Source organism: Armigeres subalbatus, chromosome 2 (assembly GCF_024139115.2).
Source record: "Armigeres subalbatus isolate Guangzhou_Male chromosome 2, GZ_Asu_2, whole genome shotgun sequence".
NCBI lineage: Eukaryota > Metazoa > Arthropoda > Insecta > Diptera > Culicidae > Armigeres > Armigeres subalbatus.
The window spans coordinates 423772040-423786318 of NC_085140.1; the positions used below are offsets into that span (position 1 = coordinate 423772040).

A 14279-nucleotide genomic window follows, 5' to 3' on the forward strand; every position below is an offset into this window, starting at 1 on the left:
TATGAAGGAAAGATCCGGTCTCGGTCCTGCATTGAACCTTCTTCGATTCGTTACGACAGCCAAAATCGTACGAATAGTTAAAAGCTTGGAACAGGGGCGAAAATTTCATTGTATCCACTGTCTGTGTCTGTATCAGCATCAGGTTTCAAGGTGAATAAGCCAGTTTCTGTGATGATTTCTTCGACGGATTTGGTATGTTCGGAACACAAAAAAAAAAGTTCGTATTTATTGCGTTAAAAGGTTTATTTATTTTCTCAGACTAAGGCCGGAGTGGCCTGTGCATTGCATACGAGTCTTCTCCCTCCAATCAGGTCTGTCCATGGTTGCACGTTTCCAACCACGCCAACCAGTCTACGGAGAGATTATTCATTATTTTGAAGCATCGCAAGGCAATGTTATCTAGAGAAACACACAGCACCCAGAAGCACTCACGAGAGACTTTTTTCGTAAGCTGTCATGATAGAGAACTGATTCTGGAGGCTATGATAAATTTCCCCATGATGCCCCATGATAAATTTCTTTTAGAAAGCTCCAAATGCGGGGAGCACTAGATCTGATGATGCATTTCAACTTGTTCTACACAGCTGTGCAGTAATCAAAACGAAATGAGCGAAAACAAAGCGACAATTAACATTTTTATGTAGGGGCATCCTATCCGATTCTGTTTTTTCGCACTTGTATACAAGTTTGTTAAATTAGTTATCATGGGTTGTTATGGTTCGGAACAGATTTTGCCTCTCGTTTATCGTTGTTCGTTATCTATTGAGAGCGATTTCTGCAAACCCTGGTTTTTGGTCCATAACTTTCGTCCAATTGCACAATGTGGTGATATTTGCATACAAATGGAAGCCAATAGGCATCAGCTAATAATCGGTAGAGAAATTTGTTTTATTTCATCTATTGGAAAAAAATATATTAACAATTTTGTTAAGCGTTGATTTTATGCCATTTCAAAAAAGGTGGTCGATTGTCGGCACCCTGAAAAACACTCAAAATGAAAAAATATTAAGTGGGAGCGTTATGGCTGGAAAGATCAAGATTTATTGTGTCAATAGCAATAATTTTTTTCCTTCTCTTTTTTTTTTGTTCGGGCTGAACCACTGCGTCCATTTAATTGAACTTTTCTCGCGTGATTTTTGAAAACGTCGTAAGTCCAAAAGAGAGGCTCTCTTTGTTTACTTTCTCTTTCGATTATTACGAAGCCATACTAACATTTACATCGGATGTTTCAACAGAGATCTGAAGAAAATAGTAACGTCTGGCGTGCAGAGGTGGAAATATTGCAATAAATGCAAAACCAGCTTCGATATTAGTGAAAAAGACCGTAATGAAAGAGAGTCTTGGACATACGACGTTTTCAAAAATCACGCGAGTTTTGTAGTATCAATCAGTTTCGGCTCAACAATAAGTTTGATAATAGTGATTTTGACCATGCATCGGTACTGAAGTTCAAACGTATTTTTGGTTCTTCTTATGAGTTCCGAATTCGTTTTTGTATAGAGATCTGATTTCATTGCGTTTGGCAAATCTCACCTTTTCACAGAGCTCTAATCAGTCAGATGGTTCAGCAGATCTACCAAATTCGTATCCGCTTCTTTCCTAATTAATCAGCGCTCTGGAGTTTGGAAATTCATGTCGTCGGCTTCGAAACCAGCCTAAGATTGAGTTTCATTTTTACAATTTACTTCATTGACTCCATCCAAAAGGCGCAAAAAATGGGTCATCTAAAAGCAAATTAAAGTCGTTCCAAACTCTTCCGAGCATCACTCATAAGTATTAACAAGAATAGTAAGAACTAAAGCACAGTGTGGTAGATCTTACTCCGTAATGCAACACGAAAAGTGTCTACCCAGCATTACAGGCTCCGTTAACTGCCTGGCAAATTGTTTCACCCCCAGGTCATTCATCCCCTCAGCACGGGTCGCCTGACACCTGGGATTCAGTGTTGTACCGAACCTGGCGATATGACCGGATTTACACCGTTACGCACTACTTCAGAGTACATATTCATATCCCAGCGTAACGGGACTTTATTACATTTAAGTACATTATACACATTTTGTACAGATTTCAAAAAATGTTAGTTTTGCTAACAACTTGGCTTATAGTCTAAAATTAGGCAATAAACTGATGATTTCCCTTGATAATCACCTGGGTGCCGACAACCTAAATAAGTAACCCTTTTGAAAAATGAAAATAATAGTTAAATTGTGACCGCTACGGTGGCATTCAATATTGAATCACAAAATAGAGTAAATTTGCTTAGTAAATACGTAATGCGCTCACCATTTCGATCATTTAACTTCGGTTCATAACACTAAGCCAATGACCAAAAAAAACCTTTGGAGAAGGTTTTCACTTGACAAAAAAGTGTTTTATCTGTAAAACGTAAGAAAGACTTCTATATGCTTCGGAAATGGACACAACAAGATCGTGCTTACATAGCACACGTATGGCAAATGTCAGAATGACCACGTATGTTTTCTGTCAAAAGTTACGACGGGGTGCCGACAACCGACCACCTTCCCTTACCTATCGCAAGCATTTCACAAGGTTACTTTGTTGCATAATAATGTTTACACTGCTTGATACAACTCCAAAATACGGAACCAGTTCCTGACATCGCATATTGATATTATTAATATGAAAACTACCATTTTCATAGACATGTGTATTAGGGTGGTTCAAAAAATTGATTTTGCTCCACAGTGCTCATTTGATTCTTTACCATGTTCTGAGTGTCCTCTGAAAATTTGAGCTCATTTGTATTAAAACTGATTTAGCACAAGCCGTTTCAAGTTTACATGCAAATTAGTATCGGGAAATTTATTTTTTCATTATACTGTTTTCATTATACTGTGGGCTGAGCCCACACAAAGTTGCTAGTGAATAAGAGTACAAGTTGGAGACGATATAGGCGCATGCCACTAATTGACTGCATGCAAAGTGTACGTACATGGCCTCCATTTTGTACACGTATTTACTATACAACGATCTTGTGTTTGCTGGGTCTTCTTACATAATAAAATTCATAACTATTTACACAACGACGTTTCCCGGTTTCTCACATCATAATTATGAATATAAATTAAATTAAAATGAAATTCATATAAAAATATAAATATGTATTTCGTGTACATTTCAAATCAAATGAAATTCACAAAAACATTATTTTAAGAATATTCTAAACCATGATTATAAACAAAAATTATTAATTATCTCCACTAGAGCAGCATTGTCCAGCATGGACACATGGTTTCCCTCAACCGTTCGGAGCGTTATTTCACCTGTCGTATAGCTCGACAATCCATAGTTGTCCTCAATATCCGTAAAAGGCTGCTCGGTTGGTCGTACCAGCGTAATGGGAAGGTCCAGTGGTTGATCTTCATCGAGGCTCAATAACGCTGCCATTTTCACTCTTCTGCAAAGAGCACTCGCCATTCCTCTTGTGTAGTCCGGTGAATATTCACTCTGTTCCGCTCCCAATTCGATTAGTTTCTCAATCTGGTTGTCGAATGAGGATATTTTCAAAATGGACATTGCTGTCTCTGAGCGATCGTCCGGAAATATCATGGCGAACAAAACGAGTAAAATTAGCTTCTGCACTTCTTCATCTGATGGGTTATTATGCAGTTGCTTCAAAGACCAATATTTCAGATATTTTGGAGCACCATCCAATAAAACAAGTTCTCCACGGATGCCTTTCGACTGTAGATATCTGGCTATTTCGATGCCAATGAGCGAACCGAATGAATAAGCAATTATTGTGTAGTTATCAAAATCACTGAACATTAAATTACAAAGTTCATCAATGATTCGTTCAACAATGCTTGAGATGCTCTCACATTCTAAAGTAGCACTTGATTGCAACATATAAACAGGAGATTTTACTCCCTTGGCTATTGTCTTCCATACATTTCCCGCGACACCTTCAATGCCAGGAATAACTAAGAATGGACGTCCTTCCTCACCAGCAGAAGGCAATCGTAGGAACGTGGTATCACTGGTCTCCTCGTTACCAAGGTTTCTTAACAACATTTGCATTCCAGCAGCTGTTTGATCGCTTTCTCTGGTTTCTTGATCGATAGCGGCTTGCTTTTTCTCCTCGTCCATTTTTAACAATTTTGCGAAGGATAGTGTTCTCAAGTCTTGTGGGGACAAAACTATATCGAAGTCTCTTTCCAAAACCTGTTTGATTTCCACTGCCATTAACGAATCCATTCCAATATCCGCCAAAGTGCTCTCCATCGAAACCGACTTTAAATCTCGAATGCTCATTATATTCATCACTGCTTCTATTACATTCTTTGAACCACTTCCTGATCTCTTCTCGGCCACTACCATACTGGCCACGATTGGATCTTCGCATGTCAGCAAGTAGTCCATCTCTTGAAGACACGACGAAATTCGTTGCTGCAGTGTTCCTCCAATTTCCAAATCAACTTTGTCTTCTGCCATATCTGCAACCAGTCCAACCTCCCCAATAGCTCCCCATTGAATTGCCTTACCGGGAAGGCCCTCCTTAACTCTGCGCTCTATAATCCGCTCCATCACAGAATTAGCCATTCCGTAATTGCTCTGACCTGCGTTTCCACGACCACAAGAAACGCTAGAAAACACGATGAAATATTTTAAATAAGGACATAGCTCACGACTGACAATGTCAAGGCATTCCGTTGCCTTCGCCTTAGGTGCCAAACATTCTACGAACTTCTCAACGGTCTGATTCTCTAAAATGGCATCACGAAGCTGTACGGCCAAGTTATAGATTGCTGAAATTGAGCCGATTCGAGAAGCCTCCTCCAACAGAGTACGACAACCACTCATTGTAGTTACATCTGCAGTGGATACATGCGTGCGAACGCCATAGCCATTCCAAATTCTGAAATTATTTTTGCTGTTAGAAATCGACTGACATTTTCAGCCAATGTTACTTACCCAATTCTGTACTCCTGGTAAGGTTTCGTAATGCCTCGGCTGGAGCTAAACACCAGTTTCCTGCATCCACGAAGGATAAGCCAGTCAGCCAGTTCCAAACCAAAGCCACCCAACCCACCGACAATTACGTACACTTGATCCGGATTACAAAACACATGGGGATAGTAAGAAATCGGTAACGTCATGGCATCATTCTCGTTTTCACGCAGTTTAATCACCACTTTGCCCATGTGCTTTCCGCTGGCTAAAAATCTCATTGCTTTCTCCAATTCTGCAACTTCAAAAACAGTTGTCCTTAGCGGTTTAACGATCCCCGCTCGCATTGCTTCTTTGAGCATGGTTTGTAAATCCTACAAAGGAAAAAGGCTGGTTAAATCATTTATCAGGTTGAAAATTTAATCTTGCATACATGTTTTCGCTTTGGGCCATCCCTAATCAAAGAGTCCAACATCACGCTTGTAAATGTAATTCCCTTCCTAAATAGCTCCATCGATAGCTTAGAATCCCGAGCCATGTCATACTTTCCTATTTCTAAGAAATGTCCGCCGTTCGCCAAGCATCTAACTGAAGCCAGTAACTTTTCTTCAGCTAACGAATTCAACACATAGTCAACTCCTCTTCCGTTGGTTCTTAGTTTGATCATCTGCTCGAAAGACAAATCCCTGGAATTTCCAATGTTCTCTCGCTTCAGAGTAGGATACTCATTCAACAGGAAATTTGCTTTCTCATCCGTTCCTACAGTTGTGAACACCTCCATTCCATACGCAAGGGCAACATTGATTGCAGCTAGTCCAACTCCTCCAGTTCCTGCATGGATCAATACAGACTGCCCTTTCTTAATGTCAGCACACATAGTGAACGCTGCTAAAACAGTATTATACACAACTGGCACGGTACAAGCATCTTGTAGACTCCAGCTGTCAGGAACTGTCCACAGAAGACAGGGATCAACATCCACCACCGAAGATAATGCTCCTGCAGGCAAAGTTCCCATGACTCTACGACCATCTTCAGTAACCCCAGCGAACTCATATCCTAATTCACACTCCTCTTCCAACCTGTGGAATGAGCTCACGTCTGATGACAACCTTCCTGTGGCAACCATCACATCGCGGAAGTTCAAGGCACAGCACGAAACATTCACCCTAGTTCCTACATTGTCCATCTCGTTATAAGCCCCTGTGAACCACATCATGGATGACAAATCACCCTTTGTCAGAGTGTTCGCGAAACAATGCTTGGAGACGGGCTCAAGTTTTGGTTTTTTCGATAACAACGCGTGACGATAACTACCCCATACGCCATTCCGTAAGACATTGATTGCAAGTCCTAAATCCAACTGTTTCTTATAATACGAATCATTCAAAGTGAATTCTGGCGCTTTTGGATCATCGATAAGTACGCATCGCACTGTTTGCATTTTAGGCTCCTTACGGATGCAGTTCACCAAGCCGATTACGCCTGATACTGAGTCATTTTGCGAGAACAAAATTACAGACCGGACTTTCACAGCTTGCTTTAGCTCTGCAAGCCAACTAAAATCGCACGAATCAACTTTCAGGACGGTTGGAGTTTCGCTGAAGCCCCTACTTTTACGCTGCAAGCAAATAAATGTTTCACCTTGGTCAACTCGAAACGATGCAACCAAATTGAGTTCTTCTGGTAGGTTTAGCTCCTCCAGCTTAAAATCTGCTTTCTCGCGAACAATTATGAATCCACAGTCAACCAAGATACCAGTGGCACTTTGCAAAAAGTTTGGATCACTCCAGTTACTATCAGTGATCAAGAACAATTGGTTCGATTGTTCAGATAGCTTCTCCAATTTGACAGTGATGTTTTGCAGCTCCATGTCAGCTTCTGCTAAGACGGTCAGATTTGCTTTTACCAATGGAAGATCAGCGATGGCATCTCCGAACAAGTGTGCTACAACCGGAACTCTCTCGCTGTGAATTTCTGTCACACTTACGGATAGCATCGGGACATTCTCCAACGCCAACTGGACACACATTCTGATTGCTTCTAGAGTAGAAACTTGTTCGTTAGCTTGATACGGTACGAATTGGTACGTCTCTAGCACGGGAATTCCAGGAGGGTTCCTACGACCCACCGTGCTAGCTCGAGGATTGGAAACCATGATCCCACCGCAAATCGAAACATTTGTTTTAGGGCAGCTTTTGATCCTGTAGAACTCGCAGTCTTCTTCACGCTCCATCATTGCCAAATGAGTTTTCGGCGAGATGCAAAGCTTTTCAATGACTGTCGGGACCATCAAAGATCGCGAATCAAGACCAATGATTCCCACTTGAAGTATGCCATCTAAGAACGCCGTCCAATTGCCCTTCCATTGGATTTTTGCCATCGTGCCATCAGATCTAGCTTCCAGAACAGATTTGAATAGTCCTGTGTAGTGATAACCTCGCAGTCTAAGTTCCTTATAGAAGTCCCGCGTTGGCAGTACTGGTGCCGAGGAAGCCATTTCTACTACTGGAGTATAATTTTCATTGACCAACCATCTTGTGATTCCAGAAACAACCATCGAATCTCCTTCAGAAATCTGAAACGAATCGTTTGTATCACAGATACTACATGGTACAGTATTTCAATCACGGTACCTCAAAACAGCCGGACTCTTCCTGAATAGAAACAAGCAACTCAACATTCCGTCCTTTTGTTATAGTGGTGGCTCGCAAAAATCTAACGTCTTCGAACTCAATCGGACAATCAATTGTATCCCGATTTGCAATAAAAGCCATCAACTCCCAAACCAATTGCAAATATCCTGTAGCTGGGAACAAAACCCGGCCATCGATGCAATGACCAACGATATGTTGAAATTCTTGACTAGTCAAGGAGATCTTGTACCACATTAAGTTGCTCTTCCTACGCTCTTGCCAAGAATACTTAACAACAAAAGCTTTTTCCCGGTGATCCCAACGGATCAGTGGTGAGATCATTGGAGTTCCTCGGGACACCGGAAACTGAACTACCGGGTATAGTTTGGCAATGTCCAGATCCTGTGCCGTCAAATATAAACTGTTAAAGAAACAAAGCAATTGAACGTACGTGATTCTGAATGTGGGGTGTAATTCGCTCATTAATTACTTACTGTCCTATTCGACACAACAATCGGCTGATATCATCAGAAGGCTCATTGCATGGCATGTAGATCGAGTTGTGGTTCAACAGACGAAGAACATTTTCAAGGGGTTGTGAGCATCCGAACTCAACGACATATGAATGACGGGGTATTTTCTCAATCAAACTCACAACGGATGTCACGTCGTGAAGCTTTGGCGAATGAAAGATTGAAGAAATCTGCGGTAATCTAGAAGTAATCCACTTTTCACTAGGCAGCAATACACTTGTTAATACAGTGTTGACTATCTGACGTAACTTGTTTCCAAGCAATGAAGATTTCTTCGAATCCGAATGGATATCTATAAATGATAGCTCCTCAGCAGCGAATCCAGATGATTTCAATTGGCGTACCTGTTCTGCGATAACTGTTTCAGCAGCGGTCAGTACGCCAAACGAAGTTGAGTCATCCTTGATAAATTTCTTGAACGGAAGCTGATTTAATTTAGAGGTTATTCGGACGAACGCAGTACGATCGCAAACCGCATGACAATCAGAATAAACTAAACCAGTCCAGTATGCCAGATGAAGAGCTTGTTCGAGCGTCAAACAATTATCAATATAGGCGCATGTAAACTGTCCAATGGAATGTCCTCCATAGAAATCGAACTTAACCCCGATGTAGCTCAGTAAATCAACGATGGACAGTTGCAGAATCGTTGTGCCCAGCATATTATATAATAAGCTTTCTTTTTCAGAGGGCTTTTTGTAGAGATTGAACTTCAGTGTTTGGAGAATTTCCCTGCATTTCACGAATGTAGTTTCCGCAATGGAGAACTGTCGCAACGCATCCAACTCTCGTCTCCAGTTGTTGTTCAGTCCACCAAAAACAGCTACCACCGGAAGTGTTTCAATTTTTACCCGATCAATATACGATGATTGTAGCACAGCTGGCCGTTCTCCATTCTTTTGATAGATTCCGAATCCTCGATAGCGATGACCTGCGGTAGGCTGTCTCTGAATGTTGTACAAAAGCGCAATAAATTCTACATCCAGCGGGCGTTGACCTATGTCCTGAAACATGTATTCAATGGCTTCTCGAGTTCTTCCGGACCATATGACTAACCTAGGTAGATCATCATCTGGTACTCCACTATTGATCTTCTCCTTCAAGTTCCGACAAAGCAAAGCATGAGCGTTTGCCCCTCCGAAACCAAAGGAATTGATACCAACCAACGGTCCCGGAAGAGGAATAGTGTCGGTAACAACTTTTAGACGTCCTTCCATAAGAGAGGGGATAGTTGGCCTGCACTCAGTAAAGTTGATGTTCGGAGGAATTAGGCCATTTTCCATCGCAATGATGCATTTTGTTATTGAGCATACTCCTGCCGAAGCCTCCGTGTGCCCTATGCTGGATTTAACAGACCCTACCAATAGAGGCCCTTTCCGACCAGTACAATACACCTTATCGATTGCATCGCATTCCTCCGGATCTCCCACAAATGTACCGGTGCTATGCGCTTCAACATAAGCAACTTCCGTGGGACTGATTTCTACTTTGTCGTAGAACTCAGTAAGAAGCTGCTGCTGAACTAATCCCGAGGGGTAAGTAATTCCTTCAGATTTGAACCCATCACAGTTCGCAGAAGAATGAACGACATAACTATAGATGCGTTTCGCATCTTTAGCTTTCTGCAAAAACACAGCACACACTGCCTCTGAGCGAGTATACCCCGTTGCATCCTTGTCAAAAGGTCGACATAACCCATTTTTCGACAGCACTCCCAGCATTGCAAACTGATATGTTATGAAAGGATGCAGCGTGAGATTCGCTCCCGTCACTATTGCAGCATCGCACTCGCCATTCATCATGCTTCGGTACGCCACGTCCAAGGCATACATTGAACTGCTGCAAGCCGTATCCAGCACATAACTTGGTCCCTTGAAATCCAATAGATAGGAAACACGATTTGGAATCTGTGATTTGGAACAACTTCAGACAAATGCCTATTAGTATTCATTCACCCAAATTACTTAAACGTCAATATTACCCCAACAATCCAAGTCCCCGCGGAGGGCAAGCTCTGTAGTACATGTTGACTTCAGTCTCCGAGAAACACACTCCACTAAACACTCCCGTCCTGGATCCTCGCATGCTTTGTGGATTGACTCCGGCATCGAGCATAGCCTCATAGGCGTGTTCGATTGTCATGCGCATCTGCGGATCCATCGTGTCTCGTTCATATCGACCCACCCTAAAAAAATCAGCATCGAAATTCTCCAAATTGTTGATCTTTCCGGTCCTGCGTGGTACGTCCTGCATCGTGTGCTTCCATCGGGTCTCCAAATCGTCCACTAAATCTTGCTTAGCATACAAACTGCGAGCGAACTCGCGAACATTATCGGCCCTGGGGAACCGACCAGACACTCCGGCGATCACAACGCTCTCATCCGATCCGACCGACAGAATTCTATGCGACGGCATGTTGGATCGTTGAGGATAAAGATTTATTTGCCAAAAAGAATATTAATTCAAATTTGCTGTACGGACAACAAAAGGCGATTAGTGCGGAGTGATGAGCCGCTTGGACAATTTATAGCTACCATTGATGCACGCGCTCACCTTGCCGGACCCGGTAATTTATACAGTATTTATGAATATTAACAGCTGAATATTGATTTTGTACGAGCTGTAAAAGAAAGCTTCTACTGTAAGTAAAATGTACCAAAAGTATTTTTAATTATTACTAATACATTTAACGAATCTAATGTCGATTAGAATATGGACATTACAAGAAGGGTTTTTAACTTCTTCGCTCATAATTTTCCAATTTGCACATCTTATCTCAGCTCAGATTGACATCATTCGTACATTTCTAAGTTAGTATCACTTCATAGATGGCTGATTGGTCGCATTAAGACACAACATGGAATGGTGTTCATGAATCAATACCGGTGCTGATCACAACCTTTTGGGTTCGATGAAGCAAGTTCTTTGTCTCATTCCTGAAGCTTGCAGGTGAATTTTGTTTCTGCATAAATTTGCGTTTCACGAAATTCAAATACAAAATATTTAGAATGTTTGCGTTTTTTCGCAGCTTTTTTATCTAGCAATCTAGCAAGTAAAATAATGAGCGTCGGATGTGGATCTCAATTTTTACGATTTTTAAGAACTTACATGTCCCAGCTAGACCTGTGCGCCGCCGCGCCACGCCGCCGCCGCCGACACTTAATGACGTACGCCGACGCCGGTCAAGGTGTCGGCGGCGCGCCATACGCCGGTTGGCTCGACGCCGCCGAATTTCGTAATTCACGCCGATGATTGGCCAACACAAAAATCGCAGTATGCAGATCAGGCATTTATTAAATAGTGTGGTCGCTTGTGTGGTCGTGTTGGGATCTGACGACCAAACTGGCACAACCTCACACAACCCTACTTCATTGAGCGCCGTTGCTGATGAAGCAAGTGTGTAGGAGCCGGACAATATTAAATACTCATCCTACTTGGTTGACATTGTGTACAAAAATACATTTGAGAGAGTTAGTTCTGAAAATGTATTGCGAGAGATCGGCTGGTACCTGGTGCTGGGAATTTGGTTTCATCAGTACCCGCTAAGCTGCGGTGGACGACGGAGGTCCTTCGTAGCTTAGTAGGGAAAGCACCTGTCATGCGAACTGGGGTCGTGGGATCAAACCCCACCGAAGGGGCGGTTACCCTCCAATACCTTTTCCGAACTAAATCTATCACATGTTGTACATATGCATAATCAAGTTTCAGACATAGTAATTAATTTCCACTCCGGGTGGCTTAATACCCGGCATATAGGCAATTAACTTTGAATGTACTCATTTATTAAATAGTTGTTATACCTTTAGCAGATTTGTTTGCTTCTATCTCTGTCACTTTTACCCGCATTGGCGTGTTAAATGTTAGATCATCCAAGATCTTATTGGCTACAGAAAGTAATACAGGCATACCTCGATAGTACGTACACCTCCGTAATTTTAGTGTACGTACTATCGAAGCGTACGTACTATCGAAGCAAAAAAAAATACCGAACAAAAAAAAATTTTTTTGCCTTTTTTTTATTTGGGAGTGGTGTAATGTTTATAAAACCGCTCGGAAGCCAAAATTTCGATAGAAGGCTCTGTATTCTAAGCTAATTTATATTTGATATAGTACACAACGGACCAGCATGACTCAGATTTTTCTTGAAATGGAGCCTACATATAGCATTGCGCAAAATTATCGTCCTTGTAAATGTGAGGTTATTATTTTTATGAAATATTGTATGTTAATGCTTCGGAACATCCATAAATTACGTGATATTCGTGTCGTTTCAAAGATATGTTACATTTCATGCATAATTATGCATGTTACTACAAAAAGTGACCATTGGGAGTGGATCACAACATTTTTACGTGACGTATTTTATGGATTCCACCTATAGATTTTATGTAAATGAAAAGCTTTAAGGTTGTCCTGAACTGTCAGTTTCATTGCGATTCTATTGGCTCCATTGACGCTTCCTTACCAAAGCAATTTCAATTTTCTCGTCTGTAGAATCGTTTATGCCTTTCTCGTACAACAATATGTAACGAAAAGGCTATAAACTGCAAAAACGATTTTTTGTGGGCCGACTTTCATATACTTGATCGGTATCAGCTTGATGAATTGAGGTACCACTGGTGTCTGTCGATAAAGTATTTAAATCTAAATCATTGGATGTTGATCTACTCACAAACTGTAACTAGCGTGGATCTCTGGCCAAAAAGTGCGACGTGGGATAATTTTTGGCAACAGGGTCACTATTCAATACAATCTCGGTCAAACATAAAGATACTTTTATCTGAAAATGTGGGTTTGTTCTTCAGGAAACTAAGGAATTACTCCAAAAACACCCTCTGAAATTCTACTAGAATTTGTTTCGTATTTTAATTTTAAATTATTTCAAAACTTTATTTGAAATTTGTTTTGATATTCATAAATATTGTCCTCTGAAAAATCTTTAGGAAATTCATTCAAACAACTTCTTCAAATTTCTCCTAGATTTGTTTCAGATATTCTTCTAGGATTTTTTTCCGAGAATATCTCCAGGAAATCCATAAGTAAATCCATCAAGATTTTTCGAAACTAAAAATCAAACCAAGAAATCCATAGTGGATTTTTTTCAAAAAATACTTTAGGAAATTCTTCAGGAAATCCTTTCGGATACTCCTATTCTTCCTGAAAAAAGAACTTGAAGGAATTTTCTGCAGAATAATTTGAGAATTTGTGGGAATTCCGAAACGAATTCCCGGATAATTCTTGAAGAACTTTTCGGGGGAACTTTAAAAGAGATTTCTGAAGAAGTTCTTCAAGTAATTTCCGGGTAAATTATTGGCGGATTTTTTGGGGAATACATGGAGGAATTTCTGGAATAAAAAGTGAGAGAGTTTCTAGAAGAATTTCCGGAGTTATTGTTTTAAGATATTGCTGCGCACTCCTGGAAAAAAATCTCTGAAAATACTGAAGGGCATTTTGGATGATTTTTTTTATAGAAATTTTAAGCAAAGTATCGTAGAAATTTTGAAAATGGCTGCAGGATCTTCCGGGAGAATCCCTTAAATAATTTCCAGAGGAAATTCTAGGGGAATTTTTGTAGGTAATTCCGAAAGTGTTTTGACCAGTGGTGGAAATCTATGAACCTTGTTCATAAAACAAAAAGTAGGCCATGCAATGGGGCCCTCCTTAGCTGTGCGGTAAGACGCGCGGCTACAAAGCAAGACCATGCTGAGGGTGGTTGGGTTCGATTCCTGGTGCCGGTATAGGCAATTTTCGGATTGGAAATTGTCTCGACTTCCCTGGGCATAAAAGTATCATCGTGCTAGCCTCATGATATACGAATGCAAAAATGGTAACCTGGCTTAGAAACCTTGCAGTTAATAACTGTGGAATTGCTGAATGAACACTAAGCTGCGAGGCGGCTCTATCCCAGTGTGGGGATGTAATGCCAAGAAGAAGAAGAAGAAGAAGAAGAAGAAGGCCATGCAAAATACTCGCGAATACTTGTTTTGCGTTTTCTTGCCTACCTACTACTCGCAGAGAAAACAGAAAAGCGAACCCCGAAAAATGTTCGTGAAGCTTTGCGAGTCATTCGGGTTAATTTGCAAAATGTCATAAACCAACCTCGGAACATGATTCTCACGGATGTTCGAGCAAGAACACATTTCTCGCGCTTAGTTTCATAGGGGCGTAACTGTATAGATCGATTTCATTTCGTCGA

At 41.1% G+C, this 14279-nt stretch overlaps 1 protein-coding gene across 1 annotated transcript; it reads right to left on the minus strand.

The window, feature by feature from the left end:
• Nucleotides 1-864: 864 nt before the first annotated feature.
• LOC134213477 (fatty acid synthase-like) lies at nt 865-10571 on the minus strand. The gene is made up of 6 exons (XM_062692559.1): nt 10065-10571; nt 8045-10006; nt 7551-7971; nt 5348-7492; nt 4939-5288; nt 865-4882 (listed from the first exon to the last, which is right to left on the minus strand). The coding sequence occupies exons 1-6, from the start codon at nt 10496-10498 to the stop codon at nt 3196-3198; spliced, it is 6999 nt and encodes a 2332-aa protein (XP_062548543.1). The 5' UTR covers nt 10499-10571; the 3' UTR covers nt 865-3195.
• Nucleotides 10572-14279: the final 3708 nt, after the last annotated feature.